Source organism: Lutra lutra, chromosome 12 (genome assembly GCF_902655055.1).
Source record: "Lutra lutra chromosome 12, mLutLut1.2, whole genome shotgun sequence".
Lineage (NCBI taxonomy): Eukaryota > Metazoa > Chordata > Mammalia > Carnivora > Mustelidae > Lutra > Lutra lutra.
In genome coordinates, this window is record NC_062289.1 from 90831347 (window position 1) to 90856031 (window position 24685).

Here is a 24685-nt window from a genome sequence, read left to right on the forward strand (position 1 = left end):
GTAGACAGCATATCCTTAGGTCATGTTTATTTAAACTGCCAATCTGTCTTTTGATTGGAGTGCTTAGTCCATTTACATTTAATATAATTACTGATAAGAATTTATATCTACCATTTTGCTATTTTCTGTATGTCTTAGGTCTTTTTTGTACTTCTTTTTCTTCATTACTGCCTCCTTTTGTGTTTAAATCTTTTTCTAGCATACTATTTTAATGTCTTTGTTTCTTTCAGTATACTTTTTAAGTTCCTTTCTTAATGACTGTCCAGGGATCTTAAAACAATCTAGTTTATATTAATGCCAAATTAATTTCAATAGTATACCAAAACTGCTACATTATAACTTCCCTCTCCCTTCTTGCTATATTATTTCATGCAAATTATGTCTTTGTTATAAGCCTATAAACACAATTTTATACTTTAGGCAGTTGTCTTTTTAATCAGAAGAACATGTTGCAAGCAAAAAATACATTTATACTGTCACTTACATTTACCCTTGTAATGACCTTTACTGATTTACTTCTTAGTGTGGATTAAGTTACTATCTAGTATCCTTGTGTTTCAGCCTAAAGGATTCCCTTTAGTATTTCTTATAGGGCAAGTCTACTAGTGATTAATTTCTTATTATTGTTTATCTTGGCATAATTTAATTCCTCTTATTTTGAAGGATAGTTTTGCTAGGTATAGAGTTACTGGTTCGCAATCTCCTCCTTTAGCACTTTGAATATGCCAGGCTACTGCTCTCTGACCTCCCTGGTTTCTAATGAGAAGTATACACAAGGAATCTTTTTCCCCTGCTGCTTTCATGATTCTATCTTATGATGTGTCGAGGTGTGACTCTTTGAGTTTATCCTTCATGGAGTTTGGTGAACTGTTTTATTTTTCAATGTATTTGGGAAATTTTTAGCCATTATTTCTTTAGATATTCCTTCTACCTCTTTCTCTCCTTCTCTTATGGGACTCCCATAATGCCTATGTTGGTCCACATAGAAGGTATTACATAAGCCTTTGAGACTCTGTTAATTTTTTTCATTTTGGTGGGAGGGGTTTCTATTGTTGTTTTTCTTTTTTTCTTAGATGGGATAATCTTAATTAACTTTAAGTTTGTGGATTCTTCTTTTAACTCAAATCTGAATTATTTGTTTACTACTCTACTTTTCAACTTTCAAACCTATTTTTAAAAAATTATCTCTATTTTGTACTTAATGAAACATTGTGTTCATAACTTTATTTTCCTAAACCTGCTTTCCTTTAATATTTTGAACTTACTTATAATAGATGATCTAAAGTCTTTACTAAATCCAAAGTCTGGACTTCTTCAGGGACAGTTTCTGTTGGCTGCTTTTTCTTCCAGTATATGGTTCCTATTTTACTGTTTCTTTGCATGTCTCAACCTTTTTTGTTAAAAACTGGACTTTTAAAATAATGGGCAACTCTGGAAATCAGATTCTTTCCTTTTGGGAGGGTTAGCTTTTGTTATCTTTGGTGCTGCTATTTATTAGTGACTTCTCTGGACTGATTCTTTAGTTTGTATTTTTGTCATTTGTGACCACTGAATTCTCTGCTCATTTAGCTTAGTGGTTAGCTAGTGATTGGACAGAGATTTCCCTAACTGTGTTCAAGCAATAAATCTCCCAGTTTTTGCTGAGGCGCTCTCTCTGTTGGGGCATGCTTTCAATATGTCAACAGGTCACAACTCTGTTTTAGCTTTCATTTTGTGCTTGTGGAAAGCTTTAGGGTTAGCCAGAGTGAGAGATCAGGGCTGTCTTAGGTCTTGGCTGCACACAGAGTCCTACACATGTATATGGCATTCTTGAGTGCTAGAAATACATTGGAACCTTTCAAAGCCCCTTGTGGACATCCCATTTCCCAGTTTTCCATCTAAGCTTTTGGTCAGATCCTCTTAGCCCCAGTTGCTAATGTTACCTTAGGCAGCCACAGTGTTAAACAGTTCTCCCTTACTGTTTTTGACAAATGCAGTGGAGATAAGACAGAGGAAGCTTTGAGTTCAGTCAGATAAAGACAAGCCTCTAGAACAGAGCTTTCCAGCAAGCTGTCAGGTCAAATAATGACAGTTCTCTGGGGATACCACATGTAGGGACCTATAAAGCCATCTGGCCCTTTTGGTGGCTATTAGGCTATTGGTTTTTATAGCTACCATAGTTGTAAAGCTATTGGTTTTCAAGGCTACCATGGAGTTACCTGTGGTCCTGGAGGAGGAGGATGGGATTAGTGCAAGTTAAAACAACATGAAGGTTGTTCTTACCAAGATATGGCCATTTTTCTTAAATAAATGCTCCTCAAAATGTCGAAAGCCTTTAGTTAATTGCCAGAGTTCTGAAAAAGTTGATTTTTGACAATTTTTGGCTGTATTCTTATTGCTTGTATGTAGGAGCAGATTTTTGGAGATCTTTGCTCTGCCATCCTGAAAGTTAACTACCTATCAGTACTTCATCAAACGAGGAACCCTGGTGTAATGAGAGTCTGCTGTGCACATGCTGTGTGCACTGTCGCCTACTTTGCCTCATGTTCCCTTTTCTTGTCTGTATTCAGTGTCTTGAAGTGGCCCCAAGGGAGTGTTAAGGAGTGCAGATTACTGTAAACCAGTGGTCACGACTCTCACTTTATTAGGAATAAGTCTTAATCTTTAAATGGGCAGCAAGTGTTGGGCATGCAATCCTCCATTCCCAGAATGTGCTGCAGACCCAGGATCATGTTGACCTGCTGGATCATTTTCTCCTATTGCCAGGAGAGTCCATCTTTTGCACTCTAGCCAACTTTGTTCATTTTCCTGTGTGGAAGTAAATCCATCATCCCCCAGAGTCAGGCTTGGAGGACAAAATACTAATAGTGGAAATGGCCATTTCCTCTGCACACTGTTGGGATTTGAAATTCTGTCCAGATACATTATTTTCTGTATATCAGATCTTACAGTCCTGGTGAACAGCTTGAGTTTTCTGTTAAATTTTTAAAAAAATCTATACATTTAAAGTCTAAGTTTTTGTGTGTAATATAAGTTTAATTTTCTCATATGACCAGAAATATTGCATTATGGATATTTATTTTGTTACAGCCTTTTATTTCAGAAGTCATCAGTCTCCAAGTGTATAAAGAAACACAAGTGCCTTTGGTAAAAAGTAAAGAGTTTCTGGTCTGAAAACCCGTGTATGATTGTATAGCTATGTTGCAATTTGTATTTTTTGCATTTTATGTATTTGTATTTTTTTCTTACATGTTATATAATAATTCAACAAGTCATCTAAAATGTGATATGAAATGGTAGAACAACAGTTTTGAAATCTTGAAAAATAAAACTGGAAACATTTGCTTGTATTTTTTTTCACCTCAGAGTGTTTTGTTAATGAGACATTTTATACTGCCATAAACTCAGGGCAATAATAAAGGTGTTGATTGATTTTTGGATGACAAGGGGCTTCTCTAATTGCAGAATTTGACATTTGTGTCACTTCTGTTTTAGGTGAGCAAGACGTGGAAGGTGATTGCAGAAGACGAAGTGCTCTGGTACAGGCTGTGCCAGCAGGAAGGGCACCTTCCCGAGAGCAGCATCTCTGATTATTCCTGCTGGAAGCTCATCTTCCAGGAGTGCAGAGCCAAGGAACACATGTTAAGAACCAACTGGAAGGTAGGCAGTAGCCAATATCCTTACCTGTAGAAGAACAGCCTACAAGGACACAGGAATCCAGGCCCTGTCTTAAATCCGGAGCCCCTCCAATTACAGCCTGAGGTTAACTGCCAAAAGCAAAGAGGGGAGTGTGGTGAGAGTCCTGTCAGCTGTGGTGATTTGTTGCCCATTTTGTTCACCGTTAGAGTATCTGCCCCCACTTTCAGCCACATGCTTTGGGAATATCCTATTCTCTAGGAGAGGAGGGGTGAGATTGGGGTGTCCGTCACCTCCCCTCTGATGGTTAGGGTCTCCGGACTAGTGCTCAGTGCTCAGCCTCCTTTCGTCTCGGCCAACACTGATGGACCAAGAAACGGACCCCCACCTGAATACAAAAGAGGAGCTGAAAATGCTATTTCCAGTAACTCTTTAAGAGGGAGGTTTTAAACGTCTCTAAGTACTGTCTTCTCTCCCCTCACATAACCCACTGGCTTGCTTCCATAGCATTAATCACTTCAGAATCTCTACAGAAATATTAGATCACAGCTAAGAATTTGTGCAGTGGAATGTTTCTATGGGAAATAACTGTCAAGAACAGCATTACATAAAGCTGATCTGAGGCATGACAGGACGACCGTGCAGTGGTGCTGCTTCTTCCCTCCTGGTAGCTAGATAGTCCCTTATATGGAAAGAGTAGAACCATACATACTCTCCCCGCCCCTGGAAAGGTCAATCCTAATAGACTTTGAGATCAACAAGCTTTTGCTCATTACTGATGGTGACAGATTGCCTGTGTGCCTGTCTGTCCCTGGTCACCTCATAACCTGATTAGTGACGGATACTCTCGATCTGGGCAAACTTACACAGTTTCTAGCAGAGTTAGTAAGAGCAGTGTTTCTTGAATTCAGGGTTTCTCGACCCCAGCACGTGACCCCAGTGACATTTGGTGAGGACTGTCCTGTGTGTGGCAGGATGTTGAGCAGCTTCCCTAACGTCTGCGTAGTGGATGCCAGTAGCATTCTCTACCTCCCTCCAGTCGTGACAACCGCAAATGTCTTCCAACATGTCGTGCATCCCCTGGGAGGCAAAATCTGCCCTGGCTGAGAACTACCTTTCTCAGGAGAGCTAGCATAGCCATCCTTTCATAGAGCTTTAAGACCCCACCACTAAATAAGAAGCGCCCGGGCCCCACAGTTGTGTGCTCTCCAGGTCATGAACTCCTGTGGAGGCTGCCAGTGCTCTTGCCTGTGTGGTTGGGCCAACATGAGACACCTCAGTGAGAGGCAGCCATGAAGGTTTGATGGCACTATTTAGACAAGCCGGGTCCAGCCCTGTAGCAGGAGCTGGAATTTAAGGAGAGCTGGCGAGTTGGGCATTCACTGGGGCCTTTGCCTCTGGAAAGGAGGGATACTTCTGACTTGTGTTCCTGGGAGCTAAAGTGACAAATTCAGAGGTGTCAGACCCTGAGGAGCACCACAGCTGAGTTTCTCCTTCCTCTTTGGTGATAGAGTAGGCCACAGAGGGAGGCAGCTGCTTCCTTCTCATCGGCTGGAGGTGGCAGCAGGGAAGGTGTTCAGAGACCCACCTGCAAACCTCTGGCCCTTCATAACTGTGGCAGGTTACGTGCAGGTGAACAAAACGTCTCGTTTTTTCTTCTGACAAGCACACAGCCGTTTGTTTAGTGAGCACTCCATAAATGATTGCCAATTCAGTGAACTAGAATCAGACTCTTCGCAGCATCTCGGCCCATTTCCTGGTCCTGTTACCAGTGAGGACTCCATGAGTGAAGTGCGGAATGACGAACCATACGCTAACTGTAATGATGGAATTCTTACTGGGATTCTAGAAAGAAAGCATGAAAAAACATGAAAAGTAGTGTTAAAGCAAGTTGTTTTCCCTTCGGGTGCTCCCATTTTCTGCTGTGTATGGCCAGCGTCGGGTTGTGGTGAGGGGGACGAACACTCCTTCTGCACAGCATGGCCCACGTCCCACGTAATGAGCTTTGTACAAATGATTCCAAACCCACAAAGGGACATAGAGTGGGAAATATATCTGTCTCTTGTGTCTCTTGGCCTGCCACCTGGTCCCCTCAGTCACAACACTCATCATGGGGTTTTTGGGTTCCCTTCAAAAGTACTGTTTCCGGGGTGCCTGGGTGGCTCAGCTGGTTAAATGTCAGCTCAGTGGGGAGTGTGCTCTCCCTTACCCCCAGCTTGTGTTGTGTCTATCTGTCTCTCAAATGAATAATCTAAAAAAAAAACTACCGTTTCCATGAACCTCTGACCTTGCAGTCTTTATTTTCCCCATCCTGATTTTATCTTTGTATGTCCTTGCTCATTTTATCCCCCAAGTGTTCATAAGGGCTGCTGACAGGTAAAATGCCATTAAATGCCTTCCGTCCTCTGAACTGAACTTTCTAAATACACGTGATGCATTTCTTCAGATACTTGCCACTGCCCACCTACTGTGCATCGTAGTTGTGCACACTAAAGGTAGCTCACACACTACCTTTATACCCTGTAACCCCCTCAAGCCCAGGAGCAGCGACTTGCATGTCCCATGCCCCCGTCCTCCTCTTCAGTGCTTCTCACATGTGCGGTAACCCGTAAATGCTAACACCTGATCTTATTAGTTGTCACCTTTGTCCTTTGGAACACCCCAGCAACTTTGAGCACAATCAAGTGCTAAGAAATAGGCGTCAAATGTAGCTGGAAGTGAAATGCCAGCTTCCGGGGATCCCAAGAACAGTACAAACTGCATCTCCCTTCTCCTTACACAGAATCGCAAAGGTGCCGTGAGCGAACTGGAACACATTCCTGACGCGGTTTTGTGTGACGTGCATTCCCATGACGGCGTTGTCATTGCCGGGTAAGCGAACGCAATTTTTCACTTAATGATTAACTCTTCATCTTAAGGTCTTTCATTTTTCATGGGCCACCCTCTGAGTCCCGGTGACGTTCTCGTCCCCTGAGAGCACATACCTTCCCATGATAGCCCGGGTTTGATGGAAAATCTCCACGATTCTGTTGTCCAGCGTTCAGGAGTCTGATGTTAGTGGTGGGAAGCGAATGGTGTAGAGTGTAGAGCTATAATCCATTTGTCTCAATATGTCTTTCCTAGCTTTTAAATCACTCTTGTGGCATGTTAGGTTAGATTTTCATTAAGGCAAACAGTCTGTATTTTATGAAGACATAAAAAAGTCAAGCAAGAATACTACATGTTGGCACAAACGGAGCCTGTTCTTACTCTCTTGTTCTGAAGCTGTTATGAGAAAGGGCTGTGGCCACATGTGATACTCCTTCCCCATCAGCATTCCTTCCCCACACAGCACCTGTTTGCTACTTGTCCTGAAGTAAGCTTTTTAGTGGTCTTCATCACCAAGAAATTTAATTTTAGCTTCTGTAAATTCCTGTGGCTACTGTCCCAAAAACCCCTTTCATGAATTCTTCCTATTTTACTAACAGATGCAAAAAGGTGTTTTTTAATGTACAGTGAGAAGACCAGTTTGATCTTTGGATTGAGAAGTGGTCTTTGAACTACAGCCCCACACTATATATTTAATGCCCTGAGTAGAGACCATAACATTTAAAGCCCTGAGTCTGAATTGGCTTTGGAGTGAGCCCCCCCAGGAGAGGTTCCTGTCTGGAGGACCAAAAACAAATCTTGGCCTGAACAGCTTGGTGTAGTAGGTGAGTCTTTTTCTTTAAAGAAGACTCTTTGCTTAAGAGGCACCATTGGAGTTAAAAACTCCAAACAGATTGTTTTGTGATCTACTATACCTAGAAAAAGTATTTTTGCTTGAAACTAGACATGCCCGGAAAGAACGCTTTCCCTTAGCTTTTCTTTTGCTGCCGTGATGTAGAGGTGGATGCCTTCTTGGGAGTGCTATAGAACCACTGTTTTTGGAAAGATGAATGGACCTGAACTCTGGAATTCTGTCCATTCAGGTATCAGTGCGGCTTTAGGCTTTTGTCTCTCATAGCAGAAAAGTGGGCCTCAGAGCTCATGCTACGTAAGGTCCTTTGTGCCTATAGATTGTAAGGCTCCATAGTAACTGGGAAAGGACTTCTGTCCTTCTAGCTTACAGGGGTCTCCCAGTGTGTCAGGAGGCCTTTGAGGACAGAATGCTGAGATTGGACTAAGAGTCCGAAAGGAAATTAGAGATAAAGGAGACTTTAATCTCCAAAGCAAAGTAGGAGTTTATCTGGACGTGTCCCTCACAAAGGCCGGCTGGCCACGACTCCAGATGCCAGCCCTTCTTTTCCTGCCTCCCCATTCCCCTGAGGTCTGCTCAACATCACAGATTATGCCAGCACAACACAAAGCAATGGCAGAGTTTCGTGGATCGATAAGATGAAACGTGATCTGTGGGTCAGAGAGGCTCCTCCCGGCTCCTCTTTCTAAGAGAACCTTATGTTTATGGCCTAGCATCGGGTACTTCAGTCTTGCTTGTGTGTAGAGCATCTTGTGTTTATCATTAAAATTTTATCTGGTGGTTACGGTGCTTGTTTTCTGGGTCAGATCTCGAATCCCTTTTCATTTGAGACAGTGGTGTTTGTGGTTACCTCATTCCCAATCAATGTTGCATTCACCCGGCTTTCTGCAGCTCTGCATCTCCAAGGAGCTGCTTGCAGAGACCCTGGTCATTCCACCCTCTCTCGCCCATCTACTCAGCTTGTGTTTTTCTGCTTTTCCTTCTTCATTTCCTTTTTTCCCCTTGGAACATAGGCAGAATTTGTTCAGGGGCTTAAGTTTTATGTGCCTAGAACTAAACTGTGTAACCTCTTTGCATTGAAACCTGTTAGGTTTACTTCCTGTAATTGGCAGCAAAGGCTACTGCAGAATCCCTTGCTTTTTCCCATCTTTTCACACCTTTGTGTAAAAAGTTCCTGGTTTGGAGTTGCCTAGAGGAATTTTTATTACTTAATGAGCCTCGCAGTTGACCCTGTCTTGGGTCTGCCTTACTTTTCTTTTCACTCAAACCAGAGTAACCTTCAAACACTGATGCACTCCAGTGTACCCGAGACCCAGCGTACTCCTCAGCTGAGCAGGACCTGGATGATGCCTCTTGCCCTAGGCTTGTCTTCCAGCAGAGGAAGCAGATATTATTGTCAGAACTTTTGGTTTTTTGTTCTTTTTCCCATGAGTCTTCTGTTTCCCTTATGGTCTTCTGGATGGTAACTTCCAGTTACCTTTTCCTTATGTTCCAAGCCCTTTGAAATTTGTTTCCGATTGAACTTTTTCCTGATTACTCGTCTCTGGTACCCTTGACTTTTCCCACAGTCTCTGATTGCCTCTGGCCACATCTCTCTCTCTCTCTTTTAATTGAGATATAATTCCTATACCATAAAATACCCTTTCAAACTGACAAAGTCTGTAATTTTTAGTATATTCACTAGGCTGTGTGTATCTATCTACCACTGTCTAAACCCAGAACATTTTCATCACCCCAAAAAGAAACCCAGTCCTCCTCCTGTAAGGTCCAACTCCAATCTTGTCTCCTCCCAGGGGTGTCCACAGCCCCCTGGCCTATTAACCCCACCCCAGCATCTGCCTGTTTCCTAACTCCTGGAGAAGTGACTGTAGCTTATAGTGTAGCTTTGCCTTAATTAACATTTTTGTTTTCTGTTGTGGCTTTACTTTGAAATAATTAACTTCACAACCATGTATTTTCTTGCTGTTAATTCATAAGCATCTTTTTCTTTTTAAAGCTAGAGGTAGTGTGTTATATGCAGTGCCCCATGGTAGTTGTACATTGTTTTGTCTGAAGGAAACATTATAATTTGATATGCAGAACCCCCTCCGACCTGGATACTGAGTGTTATGTGGAAATCTGAGGAAATCCCTAATTTGTCTGGTCCTTGATTTCTTTGTCCTTTCCACTTAGAATCATGTCATCTAGAACCTGGAAGAAACCGTAGAGGTTAACTGTTCTAAAACCTTCCTTTTACATGGCTGCCTGAGGCTTGGAGGTCTGACGAGCCGGGAGGGTCAGGCGTGCGTGCACTGCACCACTCCACTGTTCTTCTGCAATGTCCACATGGAAAACCAGCGGGTAGGGCTGCCTTCTGGAGCCCTTGTTTGCTTCTCCGACAGCTCATCTATGACAGCTTCATTTTGGGTTTTCTTTTGCGGCACCTGTCATTCTCTTCTGTTAAAAAAACGAAAAAGTGGTAGTAAAACCATGTTCTTACAAAACCATTAGAAAGCAGTGAAGAGGAAAAAGCCACCTAAATCCCAGCATGCTAACATGGCTCTTGTTATGGTTTTTGTGTACACAAGTTATTTGCTCATTGTTTTATGCACATTTTTACATAAGCCTAACCTACCTTCTATTTTGGCCTTTATTCCTCACTAAACTGGTGAAGTTTTTTTTGTGTTATTACATGCTTTTCATTATTTTCTTTGATTTGTTACAAAAAGTCCTACAATGTATCTTAATTTTTTTTTTTTATCATTCTTCTAGTATTGGACATTAAAGTCATTTCCCGTGTCTTGTTATTAACGTGTATATTTTATGTAGGGGTTTTCAAATTTCCCCCCTTTTTAGTACTGCCAGTCTTCTTGAAAAATTATAAATCACAGGCTTATTGGGGTCCCTGCGTGGCTCAGTCAGTTAAGCATCTGCCTTCAGCCCAGGTCATGATCTCAGGCTCCTGGGATAGAGCCCCATGTGTGGCTCCCTGCTCTGCAGGGAGTCTGCTTCTCCCTATCCCTCTCCCCTTGCTCATGGGCTCTCTTGCTTGCTCTCTCATAAATTAAAAAAAAATATTTTAAAAAACACGTGCTAACTATAGAAACTTTAAATTGCATATAAATGTGTAGAATAAAGAGTCCTACATCTTTCTATATCACTTAGTGTGATTATTTTTCTAGGCTAGAGTCCCATTAGTGGAATTACTGGATTTAGGGGAATGAATTTTCATATTTTCCAGATTAAGAAATTATTTTTAAAAAGCCCTCATAACTCTCAGCCTCCTTCCAGTCTGACTTTGGTGTGAAGTCTCCAAACCATCCCGCAAGCCTGCTCTCCTGACTCTGCCTCCCTCCCTTCTGTCAGTGCGATAAATAAGAGGGGACACATTCATGTCTTAACCTCCTATAGTCTGGTTTCTATCCCAGGCCTTCCACCAAGCTACACTGTCTCTCGGATCACCAGGGCTTGCAAACTGGTAGCTTTTCTTGGCCCATCGCCTTCCACGTGTTGGCAGTGTTGGGTCTTGTTAACTGTATCCTTCTTAAGTGATGCAGGTGGTGCATTGAGCATCTCTGTACCTTCAGAGCCTTACACTGGACCCAGAACTCAGACTTTGAGGAAAGTGTGTACAGAATGAAAACTCCTCACACTCCTGAGACCGTGCACTTTCTGGGACTCTTTACTGCGTCTTTAATCTGCCCAGGCTCCTCCTGTGGGCCTTCTTGCCTTTCTGTGGTTTCACTTGGCCACTTAGCAGTGCTGTGCAAAATTCCAGAAAACACAGTTGCTCTCTTTGCTGGGTAGATAAGAAGTTCCTGCAACCGTGACAGAGTAATTCAGGCACAACCTTTACTTTTTGTTTCAGCCAAAATTTCTCATTTCTTTAACCGGAGAAAAATTTGTGTTCAGAAGCCACCGATGTCCATGCTGGAAACCCCCTGTCTGTCTCAGCGTTCAGCCTCTAGCTGCATTTTCTCTGTGATGGGGTAACCCTCCTGAAACACAGTGAGGGTGGGTGTATGCTTTTCCGTGTATTTAGAAGAGAGATTATCTGGAAAGTTAGTTGATAATAAGTGATTAGGAAGTATGGTTTTTGTTTTTGTTTGTTCGGGTGATGACAGCTCTGAGAATTTTGAAATGTTTCTCAAATTATGTTTCTCATTACAAGAACAGAAGAGATGAGCACATGCAAACATGCCTGTCCTGTTTTGTGATGCGGCGACTGTTCTTCTTGTCCCCAGTTGCACTGTGGAAGTTAAGAGCGTTGAAAACAGATGACATCATGAGTTCAGAAAGGCCACATTCTAAACCTGAGCTGTAGGTCTAGCTATGATCCACCAGAAGTAGATTTGCTTTACTGCCACCTAGTGAAGGGGAGAGTGTCTCAGGTAAAGCTTCCAGGAGAAGGTCAAGCTGGGCTCACTGGAGGCCTTGTGCCAGCTCTGCTAACCATTAAGCTATTAGCTCACCAGAAGCTTTTATCAGATGCCCAGGAGTATGGTGGTATTTTGCAATAAACTCCCTCCTTACTTGAGATTCGTAAGTCTAAAGTATTTCAGTCTGCATAAGAGAGCATACTTCTCTAGTCACATTAGAGGACCTTTTCCTCCCCCTTTTGATTTAAAAAATAACAGGCACCCTCTTTGCATCAAGGTTTTTCTCAGCACTCCTAAATGTTTCTACTTCGGTTTCTGCTGCTGTGATGTTGCCTTTTTAGGGTCTGGTTTCCACTTTTACTGGAAGGAACAGTGACCGTGTACCAGTGTTTCTCCTCTGCCAGAAATGGTTGGAAGGAAAATTATCATTTAATGGTGCAAAATATCAACTCTCTTATCTCCCTTAGAATATGATTTTCCCATTTGGTCTCCTGCATTTCATCCAGCTCTGTTCCCTTTGAGGCAGTTATGCCCAAGTAGACAGGTGAAAGGAGTGCTGGTGCCTCCCTCTAGCAGCCAAGTGACTTCTGGCTGTAGTTCTGGCTTTTCTCTTTGTTAGCTTTGTCTGTCCACACAACCCAGGCTTCTGTAGGCTGGAAGCAAAACTTTGAGTTCCCGGCTTATATGTACATAAAATCTCATGTCTAAATCTCTGGTTCGCTTGGCACTTCCAGTGGAATTTTCTCATTTGTGATTAAGAACTGTAGGAAAATCATGGTTCCTGCATCTAAAGTAACTTGAAATACCATGCTTTTAGCTATTTTTTCACCACTTTTTCCCAGTAATTAAAAATGTGCCTTTTCATTGACCATGTACCATGCCACAATATGACTTTGCTCTGAAATTGTGTATATTTGCCCCAAATTTCAAAATCTACCCAGGAGCTAAAGATGGCAAGGACGGGGTTTAATAGTTGGCTAGTTTCAGGTGAGTGTATAAAAATGGGTAATACCTGTGGCTTGCTTTTGAGACTCTTAAGATAACATGCTTTGTAAATAGAGACAGGTGGTAAAGTTGTGTTAGACAGATGTCACCTCAGGAAGGACATGCTTTCTATCTTTTTCCTTAAGAACTTTTTCTCTTGATGATTTTTCTTTCAGCCTTGGTTTATATAGATTTTGTACTGCTGCTTGTTATGACATTGGACTGTTTGCCATAAGGAATTTGATCATTACCCATTAGGGACCTCTTTTTAAAAATACTTTTAAAATTTATTTTCTGCCATGAGGTGTACATGCTCTTCTGGTAAATAAGTCTGAGGTAAGGTATTGATAAGAGCCTGGAGGAGAGCATTACATTTATTATACCCTTAATGAAGGAGCTCCAGAATACCCTTAATAAATACTGGTGAACTCATGACTGCATTTATCCATCTCTGGTTCTCCAAGGAATAATGGGAAGGGCCACAGCTACAATAACTCTGCATAACCATCATTGACTCTGACTCTATTGATTGTGATTAACCAAGATGTATGGAAAACAGTTTTAAGTGTGTAGTGCATGTATCTCGTAAGGTCCATTAAGATGTTCATTATTTTTCAATCGCTGCGTCTTAAGCTGCACTTGATGTCTGTAGTAGAGCTTTTCTGCGGAAAGACTGCACTGTGGGATTGACTTCATTTTGTTAATTGCATAATACTACGCAGTCATGTTTCATAGAAAACAGTAAATACTCTTGATTTCATTGATTTGTATTCTTTGGTTATTACTAAATAAAGTATGGAGCATGCAAATAGTTCTTAAAGCCTCTACATGGTGAGGGCAAAAATGTTTCTTGAAATGTGGGGTGCTGCATTTTGGGGGACTTCTGCCTAATTGCTTGGTAGGCTTGAAACCAGTTTTGTCCTCTGAATTTAAGCTGGTAGATTCATTCATTGAACACTTATTGAGCACAGACAAATGCTGCAGACCCCCACCTTGCTCCCAGGCAGCAAGGGGTTCAAGCCCCAGCAGTGACTGAATAACACGGGAGACGCTAGGATGGGGGGAGCAAGGCGTCCACCGTAAGACTCTAGGGAAGGGGACCCAGAACAGGCTCAGTCAGGCCGGGTTCTCCTGAAAGTGACTTCTCAGCTGAGTCTGGAAGGATGACGAGGAGCTGGCCAGGTAGAGTTTTATGGGGCAAGGATGCAAATAACCTGCTTACATTCTGCCACTCCTCAGTCCCAAACCAAGGGCAGGCGTTAATAGTTCACAGCATTTACTTTTCTGGTACGCTGCTGGATTCAGCTTCAGAATCCTTCTCAACACAGGGCTGCAGGCAGCCTCAGTCGATGTACTGGATTTGACACACAGACCATTTGCTAGTCCTGGCCTGAGGCCTCATGACAAGGCTCCTTTCGGCTGCTGTCAGTACTTGGTCAGAATAGAATTGTGATTTTGTTTGGGGATGGTTGTATGAATATGGCTCTGTAGAGGCTGAAGTTTGTATCAGCCTTTCTGTATATCCTCCCATGTCACCTGTGAAGCGTGTGTGGGAGGCACCCTTGCATCCGCCCGGCGTCACACTCCTTGCCAGCATAATGAGCCTTTTTTGTTGACTTCTTGCCTTCTAGTTAGAGATAGTGGTAGGATTGATGGGCTAGGTTCACCGGCTGTGTCCTGCAAGCCTGAGTCACAGTATTAAAAACGATAAATTCCTTATATTGCACTTCAATGGGGATGGTCCTTAAAAGCCATATTTGTTTGAAGACACTGTCATCTGAGGAGGTGGCCTTGCTTACTGGCTAAGGAGCAGTTTGAGGAAAGCCTGGTGACCTCTTTTGATCCCAGCTGTGCCACTAAAATGTTTTTTTGTGACCTTGGGTAAGTCATTTAACCTTTTTTTTTTTTTATTTTTTTTTATTAATTTTTTTTTTTTTTCAGCATAACAGTGTTCATTATTTTTGCACCACACCCAGTGCTCCATGCAATCCGTGCCCTCTACAATACCCTCCACCTGGTGCCCCCAACCTCCCACCCCCCACCCCTTCAAAATTCTCAGATCGTTTTTCAGAGTCCATAGTCTCTCATGGTTCACCTCCCCTTCCAATTTCCCTCAACTCCCTTCTCCTCTCCATCTTCCCTTGTCCTCCATGCTATTTGTTATGCTCCACAAATAAGTGAAACCATATGATAATTGACTCTCTCTGCTTGACTTATTTCACTCAGCATAATCTCTTCCAGTCCCGTCCATGTTGCTACAAAACTTGGGGATTCATCCTTTCTTTCTTTTTTTTTTTTTTTTTTTTTTTTTTACAGCTTTATAAACATATATTTTTATCCCCAGGGGTACAGGTCTGCGAATCGCCAGGTTTACACACTTCACAACACTCACCATAGCACATACCCTCCCCGATATCCATAACCCCACCCCCTCTCCCAACCCCCTCCCCCCATCAACACTCAGTTTGTTTTGTGAGATTAAGAGTCACTTATGCTTTGTCTCCCTCCCAATCCCATCTTGTTTCATTTACTCTTCTCCTACCCCCTCGACCCCCCATGTTGCATCTCCTCTCCCTCATATCAGGGAGATCATATGATAGTTGTCTTTCTCCGATTGACTTATTTCACTAAGCATGATACCCTCTAGTTCCATCCACGTCGTCGCAAATGGCAAGATTTCATTTCTTTTGATGGCTGCATAGTATTCCATTGTGTATATATACCACATCTTCTTTATCCATTCGTCTGTAGATGGACATCTAGGTTCTTTCCATAGTTTGGCTATTGTAGACATTGCTGCTATAAACATTCGGGTGCATGTGCCCCTTCGGATCACTATGTTTGTATCTTTAGGGTAAATACCCAGCAGTGCAATTGCAGGGTCATAGGGTAGTTCTATTTTCAACATTTTGAGGAACCTCCATGCTGTTTTCCAGAGTGGTTGCACCAGCTTGCATTCCCACCAACAGTGTAGGAGGGTTCCCCTTTCTCCGCATCCTCGCCAGCATCTGTCATTTCCTGACTTGTTAATTTTAGCCATTCTGACTGGTGTGAGGTGATATCTCATGGTGGTTTTGATTTGTATTTCCCTGATGCCGAGTGATATGGAGCACTTTTTCATGTGTCTGTTGGCCATCTGGATGTCTTCTTTGCAGAAATGTCTGTTCATGTCCTCTGCCCATTTCTTGATTGGATTATTTGTTCTTTGGGTGTTGAGTTTGCTAAGTTCTTTATAGATTTTGGACACTAGCCCTTTATCTGATATGTCATTTGCAAATATCTTCTCCCATTCTGTCAGTTGTCTTTTGGTTTTGTTCACTGTTTCCTTTGCTGTGCAAAAGCTTTTGATCTTGATAAAATCCCAAAAGTTCATTTTTGCCCTTGCTTCCCTTGCCTTTGGTGATGTTCCTAGGAAGATGTTGCTGCGGCTGACGTCAAAGAGGTTGCTGCCTGTGTTCTCCTCGAGGATTTTGATGGATTCCTTTCTCACATTGAGATCCTTCATCCATTTTGAGTCTATTTTCGTGTGTGGTGTAAGGAAATGATCCAATTTCATTTTTCTGCATGTGGCTGTCCAATTTTCCCAACACCACTTATTGAAGAGGCTGTCTTTGTTCCATTGGACATTCTTTCCTGCTTTGTCGAAGATGAGTTGACCATAGAGTTGAGGGTCCATTTCTGGGCTCTCTATTCTGTTCCATTGATCTATGTGTCTGTTTTTGTGCCAGTACCATGCTGTCTTGATGATGACAGCTTTGTAATAGAGCTTGAAGTCCGGAATTGTGATGCCACCAACTTTGGCTTTCTTTTTCAATATTCCTTTGGCTATTCGAGGTCTTTTCTGGTTCCATATAAATTTTAGGATTATTTGTTCCATTTCTTTGAAAAAAATGGATGGTACTTTGATAGGAATTGCATTAAATGTGTAGATTGCTTTAGGTAGCATAGACATTTTCACAATATTTATTCTTCCAATCCAGGAGCATGGAACATTTTTCCATTTTTTTTGTGTCTTCCTCAATTTCTTTCATGAGTACTTTATAGTTTTCTGAGTATAGATTCTTAGTCTCTTTGGTTAGGTTTATTCCTAGGTATCTTATAGTTTTGGGTGCAATTGTAAATGGGATTGACTCCTTAATTTCTCTTTCTTCTGTCTTGTTGTTGGTGTAGAGAAATGCAACTGATTTCTGTGCATTGATTTTATATCCTGACACTTTACTGAATTCCTGTACAAGTTCTAGCAGTTTTGGAGTGGAGTCTTTTGGGTTTTCCACATAGAGTATCATATCATCTGCGAAGAGTGATAGTTTGACTTCTTCTTTGCCGATTTGGATGCCTTTAATTTCCTTTTGTTGTCTGATTGCTGAGGCTAGGACTTCTAGTACTATGTTGAATAGCAGTGGTGATAACGGACATCCCTGCCGTGTTCCTGACCTTAGCGGAAAAGCTTTCAGTTTTTCTCCATTGAGAATGATATTTGCGGTGGGTTTTTCATAGATGGCTTTGATAATATTGAGGTATGTGCCGTCTATCCCTACACTTTGAAGAGTTTTGATCAGGAAGGGATGCTGTACTTTGTCAAATGCTTTTTCAGCATCTATGGAGAGTATCATATGGTTCTTGTTCTTTCTTTTATTAATGTGTTGTATCACATTGATTGATTTGCGGATGTTGAACCAGCCTTGCAGCCCTGGAATAAATCCCACTTGGTCGTGGTGAATAATCCTTTTAACGTACTGTTGAATCCTATTGGCTAGTATTTTGGCGAGAATTTTTGCATCTGTGTTCATCAAGGATATTGGTCTGTAGTTCTCTTTTTTGTTGGGATCCTTGTCTGGTTTTGGGATCAAGGTGATGCTGGCCTCATAAAATGAGTTTGGAAGTTTTCCTTCTGTTGCTATTTTTTGGAACAGTTTCAGGAGAATAGGAATTAGTTCTTCTTTAAATGTTTGGTAGAATTCCCCCGGGAAGCCGTCTGGCCCTGGGCTTTTGTTTGTTTGGAGATTTTTGATGACTGTTTCAATCTCCTTACTGGTTATGGGTCTGTTCAGGCTTTCTATTTCTTCCTGGTTCAGTTGTGGTAGTTTATATGTCTCTAGGAATGCATCCATTTCTTCCAGATTGTCAAATTTGTTGCCGTAGAGTTGCTCATAGTATGTTCTTATAATTGTCTGTATTTCTTTGGTGTTCGTTGTGATCTCTCCTCTTTCATTCATGATTTTATTTATTTGGGTCCTCTCTCTTTTCTTTTTGATAAGTCTGGCCAGGGGTTTATCAATCTTATTAATTCTTTCAAAGAACCAGCTCCTAGTTTCGTTGATTTGTTCTATTGTTTTTTTGGTTTCTATTTCATTGATTTCTGCTCTGATCTTTATGATTTCTCTTCTCCTGCTGGGTTTAGGGTTTCTTTCTTGTTCTTTCTCCAGCTCCTTTAGGTGTAGGGTTAGGTTGTGTACCTGAGACCTTTCTTGTTTCTTGAGAAAGGCTTGTATCGCTATATATTTTCCTCTCAGGACTGCCTTTGTTGTGTCCCACAGATTCTGAACTGTTGTGTTTTCATTATCATTTGTTTCCATAAATTTTTTCAATTCTTCTTTGATTTCCTGGTTGACCCATTCATTCTTTAGAAGGATGCTGTTTAGTCTCCATGTATTTGGGTTCTTTCCAAATTTCCTCTTGTTATTGAGTTCTAGCTTTAGAGCATTGTGGTCTGAAAATATGCAGGGAATGATCCCAATCTTTTGATACCGGTTGAGACTTGATTTAGGACCAAGAATGTGATCTATTCTGGAGAATGTTCCATGTGCACTAGAGAAGAATGTGTATTCTGTTGCTTTGGGATGAAATGTTCTGAATATATCTGTGATATCCATCTGGTCCAGTGTGTCATTTAAGGCCTTGATTTCCTTGTTGATCTTTTGCTTGGATGATCTGTCCATTTCAGTGAGGGGAGTGTTAAAATCCCCTACTATTATTGTATTCTTGTCGATGTGTTTCTTTGATTTTGTTATTAATTGGTTTATATAGTTGGCTGCTCCCACGTTAGGGGCATAGATATTTAAAATTGTTAGATCTTCTTGTTGGACAGTTCCTTTGAGTATGACATAGTGTCCTTCCTCATCTCTTATTATAATCTTTGGCTTAAAATCTAATTGATCTGATATAAGGATTGCCACTCCTGCTTTCTTCTGATGTCCATTAGCATGGTAAATTCTTTTCCACCCCCTCACTTTAAACCTGGAGGTGTCTTCGGGTGTAAGATGAGTTTCTTGTAGGCAACATATAGATGGGTTTTGTTTTTTGATCCATTCTGATACCCTGTGTCTTTTGATTGGGGCATTTAGCCCATTAACATTCAGGGTAAGTATTGAGAGATATGAATTTAGTGCCATTGTATTGCCTGAAAGGTGACTGTTATTGTATATTGTTTCTGTTCCTTTCTGATCTACTACTTTGAGGGTCTCTCTTTGCTTAGAGGACCCCTTTCAATATTTCCTGTAGAGCTGGTTTGGTATTTGCAAATTCTTTCAGTTTTTGTTTGTCCTGGAAGCTTTTAATCTCTCCGTCTATTTTCAATGATAGCCTAGCTGGATATAGTATTCTTGGCTGCATGTTTTTCTCATTTAGTACTCTGAATATATCATGCCAGCTCTTTCTGGCCTGCCAGGTCTCTGTGGATAAGTCTGCTGCCAATCTAATATTTTTACCATTGTACGTTACAGACTTCTTTTCCCGGGCTGCTTTCAGGATCTTTTCTTTGTCACTAAGACTTGTCAATTTTACTATTAGGTGACGGGGTGTAGACCTATTCTTATTGATTTTGAGGGGGGTTCTCTGAACCTCCTGGATTTTGATGCTTGTTCCCTTTGCCATATTGGGGAAATTCTCTCCAATAATTCTCTCCAATATACCTTCTGCTCCCCTCTCTATTTCCTCTTCTTCTGGAATCCCAATTATTCTAATGTTGTTTCGTCTTATGGTGTCACTTATCTCTCGAATTCTCCCCTCGTGGTCCAGTAGCTGTTTGTCCCTCTTTTGCTCAGCTTCTTTATTCTCTGTCATTTGGTCTTCTATATCGCTAATTCTTTCTTCTGCCTCATTTATCCTAGCAGTGAGAGCCTCCATTTTTGATTGCACCTCATTAATAGCTTTTTTGATTTCAACTTGGTTAGATTTTAGTTCTTTTATTTCTCCAGAAAGGGCTTTTATATCTCCCGAGAGGGTTGCTTTAATATCTTCCATGCCTTTTTCAAGCCCGGCTAGAACCTTGAGAATCATCATTCTGAACTCTATATCTGACATATTACCAATGTCTGTATTGATTAGGTCCCTAGCCTTTGGTATTGCCTCTTGTTCTTTTTTTTGTTGTGAATTTTTCCGCCTTGTCATTTTGTCCAGATAAGAGTTTATGAAGGAGCAAGTAAAATACTAAAAGGGTGGCAACAACCCCAGGAAAATATGCTTTAGCCAAATCAGAAGAGATCCTGAATTGTGAGGGGGGAGAAAGGGGATAAAAAGGGGTTCAGAAAGAAAGGAAAAAAAAACTATTAAAAAAAAGAAAGCCGATAAAGAAAAAAAAATATAAAAAGAGGAAAAAATATATATATATTAGATAAACTATTTAAAAAACGTTAAAAAAAAGAAAATGGTAAAAGTTAAAAAAAAATTTAGCAGAAGAAGAGAAAAAGAAAAAAAAAAATTGAAAAAGAAAAAAAAAATTAAATTAACTGCAAGGCTAAAAAATCATGGGGAGAAAGCCATGAGTTCCGTGCTTTGCTTTCTTCTCCTCTGGAATTCCGCCGTTCTCCTTGGTAGGTGAACTTGGTCCTGGCTGGGTTTCCTGTAGATCTTCTGGGGGAGGGGCCCGTTGTAGTGATTCTCAAGCGTCTTTGCCCCAGGCGGAGTTGCACCGCCCTTACCCGGGGCCGCGCTGAGTCATCCGCTCGGGTTCGCTTTCGGGAGCTTTTGTTCCCTGAGCGCTTTCCGTAGAGTCCGGAGGACGGGAATAAAGATGGCGGCCTCCCGGTCCCCGGCCCGGAGGAGCCGAGAGCCCGGGGCCCCACTCCTCAGTGCGCCCTCAGAGAACAGCGCCAAATAAGTCATTTAACCTTACTTACAGCATTCCTAAATCAAAACAACCCACAAGGTTGTCATGAAGAGCCTTGGAAAAAAAAAAAAAGTGTTTTTAGCGAGTAAGCTCAGGCACCTGGAAGCAAAATGTAAACACCCCCTTACATCTCCCCACAAGAAAGGTTAAAGGTGGGGCTTGTTTTATTTTGCTTTTAGCCATACAGCATTTCTTCCTTTTTCTTTGGGCCTCTTAGTCCAAATGAGTAGTCTGTTCGTGGAAACTTAGTAGTTAATGGAAGCTCTTTGGTGGTAAATCATTGTAAATTGGCAATTGCTCTGGCGTGCCGAGCTTGAGAGGCTCTATTCCCATTCTTTCAACAAAAAATCAGCTGTGGTCTCTGACCTATTTATTTGGAGGTAACCCTGCCAAGCGTAAAAAAGATTGGGAAGGCATACAGTTTCACTGGTCCGTGCCCTGGACTGGGACATCCTCACTCATCTGGAAAAGGCTTCTTATTCCTTTAGTTTTTCTTTAGTACTCTCACAGCAGCTAATATATTAGTTGCCGTTGTACTTTGCGCAGACACTAATTAGAGAGCCAGCAACATTGGGGTCCAAAGGCTTACTGACAATGCAACTGTCATAGTGGCGTCTTAATTGGTTGAGTGTAATTGTCATTAGGCAGCGATAAAGACATCTGGAGCTCTGGAGAAAAATCAGCTTTTTTTCCCTACCTCCCTTCGATATCTGTTCTTGCTTCTCCTGGCCAATGTTGTTAAGCACTTTTAGATCACATTTAGGGTTTGGTCTGGTTCCCTCTGCTCCAACCATCGTTTTACCCTCCTGAAAATGTCTGTTTCTTTAGCACGAGTTCATTAGCACAGAGTCTGATCTCCACTGCTATGGCTGCTCTCACTTGCCTTCGATTCTAGAGTCTGGTGCTGAGTCATCACGTGGTACCTGCTGAGCTGGTATTACTTGTTTCCCTCAAAAAAGAGACATAGAGTCTTTTATATTTTGCCTCCTAAGTCATTTGCATTATGCTATTCTCCTGCTCTTTGGCCATGAAGAATGGAGTTAATTTAAATGGATATCTTTGAAAGTGTTCTTCTTTATCAAAATAATTTAGCTTAGCCTATGCTTTTATACATATTTTAATCATTTTGGAAGTAAATGCAAGGAGTTTAACCCCTCTCATGTGTGTGTTCCGAGTGTCTCGCTGATAATCAGCAGTGGAAGGTGGGCAGTAGAAGTCAAAGGAGGTGCCAGTCATACCAGTCCAGTTGTTACTCATGAATACCCCCTCCCGGTCACTGTGTATTAGCTGTGTGTAAGGCACTGTGATAGAGATAGAGCATTGAGATGTGGCCTTCTTCGGGACCTGAGCATCAAGTGGAAGTGTGGCAGGTAATGAACACCATTTCTTCAGATACAGAGCAGTTGATACAGTGTAGTTGAACCAGAGAAGGCTTCATGGAGGAAGAGGGTCTGTGCTAAACATTGAGCGGTTGATAGGCTTGTGCTAGGTCAGTGGTTCGCAGTCTTGCCTAACCGCTGGAAACACTGATGCCTGGCTCCACTCCCAGAGTCAGACTTCAGTGGTCTGGGTGTACTTTGAATATCAGGAATTTGGAAAGCATCCCAGGTGATTCTCACGCACAGCCAACGTTGGATCCACTGGGCTGGGTTGGCAGGAGGGAAAACACTCCGGAAAGGTGGATAATGTGAGCAAAGGTGCTTCAGTAAGAGTATATGGAAGTCAGGAATGGCAGACTTGTCCAGAGACAGGTTCATGCTAAGGAACACCAGACAATGAGACCTGGGAGAGAAGCTAGTGTGTGGAGGGATCTCTGTGCTAGGCCCAGTAATTAAAATGTCATCAATAAGACATTAAGGCTTGAGTAGCTAGAGGGCTTTCTAAGTGTCAAGTGCTATTCTAGTCTGACTCAGGACTTCTAGTGTTGGGCTCATAGCTATGAGCAAGACCCAGACCCTGACCTTAGAAGCTGAAGGGTTCTTGGGGATCTGGACAGACCGTTGCTGTGAGAGAAAAGTGTAGGCTGCTGTGCTGTAGGCTAGATCACAGGGAGACATGGTCCAGTGGGAAGGGGAAGAGAGGAAGGAAAAATGATTATTTGTGTCATCAAGTACTTCTTGAGCGCTTGGCTTGTGCAGGGCTGATGGGGTGGGGGAGGCTTGGGACTAAGGGGCCCTGAGGTATTGAGCGGTTTGGATGGGGGCAGCATCCCTGGGGAAGCAAACGGAGAGGACGTGGCCACCAGAACACATTGGGCAGTGTGGGTGGGGCCAGGGTGTGTGTGTGTGTGTGTGTAGGAGCTGCTCAGTTTTGTACCAGGGACTAGGACTGATGTTGTCACTGAGGAAAGGAAGGATTTCAGCAGTGGGCTAGTTTGTGGTGAACTGAAGCCTTTTGAGGAGAACACAAGTTTAATTCTAGACCTGCGGCATCTCAGGGTCAGGGGGACATTTCTGTGGAGGAAAAGCCCTGTGAGGACCCGTTAGACATGAACAGAGCGCTCTTCTCTGTGGGAGCCCTGCCAGTGAGGAGAGCGAGTGGCAGCTGTTTCTCACAGGGGCTCCCTGTTGTGTGTGGGCCAGCAGTTCATCAGGTTCTGGTTTTGTTGTTTTGTCTCGGAACTATGTAAAGGGGCTTTGGGGCTGGAGCTTAGGCCCTGACATGCTCTCCTCTGTACCCCTCTGCTGGCCACGGGGGCCCCAATGGGGTCCACAAAGGGCCTGAGAGACTGTGTGTGCGGCCGCTGTACCGGGCATCAAAGGAAAGGAAGTACGATTCCAAGTCCCGGAGTTCTCGGACCCCTGCATTTGCTTTCTGTGTCTTCCTTTCACTCCTTGTCTCTATTTCTGATGGTGTCGCCGTCTATCTCACCTTTCTTTTCTGAAATGGCTCCTTCCTTTCATGTAGAGCTTAAGAATCTAATCATGCACAGTCTAGACATTCAAACATGTTATCTTTGTTCAGTGTCTCTGTAGCTAAGCAAATGGCCTTAGTCCAGGGAATACCTGAGTTCTTTTCTGGGGTGTCCGGGTGAGCCTGGTGGATTTGGCGTAGTGGTGTGTGTTCTTGTATAGGGTTCCTCATTAAGAAGGGTGATCTGGAATGCTGCCTGGAGGACCTGGGAGCCAGCGGCCATGCTTTGGCCACGGTGATATCAATATCCACCCTTGCTTGGGCATCACCAGGCTTAACAACACTCATGGAGTGAGCGTTCCTATTTACTGGGGGATCAGTTGTCATGTGGATTTCCTTCAGCCCAATTTTTGAAAGTGCGTCTCTCTCACTGGCTCTTTACACCACAGGCACACTCCCAGACACCATCCTGCAGGGAGAGAGCCGAATTTTCCAACTGAGGGAATTTGTGTGACAGAATCATCTTTGAATCACATAATGTATATATTTACCATCAATAATTTGAGGGAATTACTGCTACATTCAGTAAAAAAAGCACTCCTTTATCAGAATGTTCTTACTTGGTTTTTTTTATTTATATATTTTTAAAGATCTTACTTATTTGAGAGAGTGTGCCCATGAGCAGGGGGAGGGACAGAGGGAGAAGCAGTCTCCCTGCTGAGCAGGAAACCCAATGTGGGGCTCGATTCCAGGACCCCGGGTTCAGGACCTGAGCCAAAGCCAGACGCTTAACTGACTGAGCCACCCAGGGGTCCCTCTTAGTTTCTTTATTAGGAAATCTCACATGAGAGATTGATCTGTAACTACTTGATAGATATATCATGTGATAGATTTCAGTAGTTGAATTAATCTCAGATTATCTTGAGTCTTTATGGTTTTTATGTGGGATCTAAGAAACCCTGAAGGAACTATGGCCAGGGTCTCTAGAAGACTGTGAACCTGCTTAAAGTCATGTGCCTGTCTTTGTGTTTGTGGGGTATATCATTAGAC

At 42.4% G+C, this 24685-nt stretch overlaps 1 protein-coding gene across 1 annotated transcript in view; it reads left to right on the forward strand.

Annotated features, from left to right (window-relative positions):
• Window positions 1-24685, forward strand: part of FBXW8 (F-box and WD repeat domain containing 8) — a 127929-nt gene that overhangs the window by 30534 nt on the left and 72710 nt on the right. Inside the window, exons 3-4 of the mRNA XM_047697737.1 lie at window positions 3475-3639; window positions 6398-6486. Of these exons, the coding sequence (XP_047553693.1) occupies window positions 3475-3639; window positions 6398-6486 (254 nt within the window). The remainder of the gene's footprint in view (window positions 1-3474; window positions 3640-6397; window positions 6487-24685) is intronic.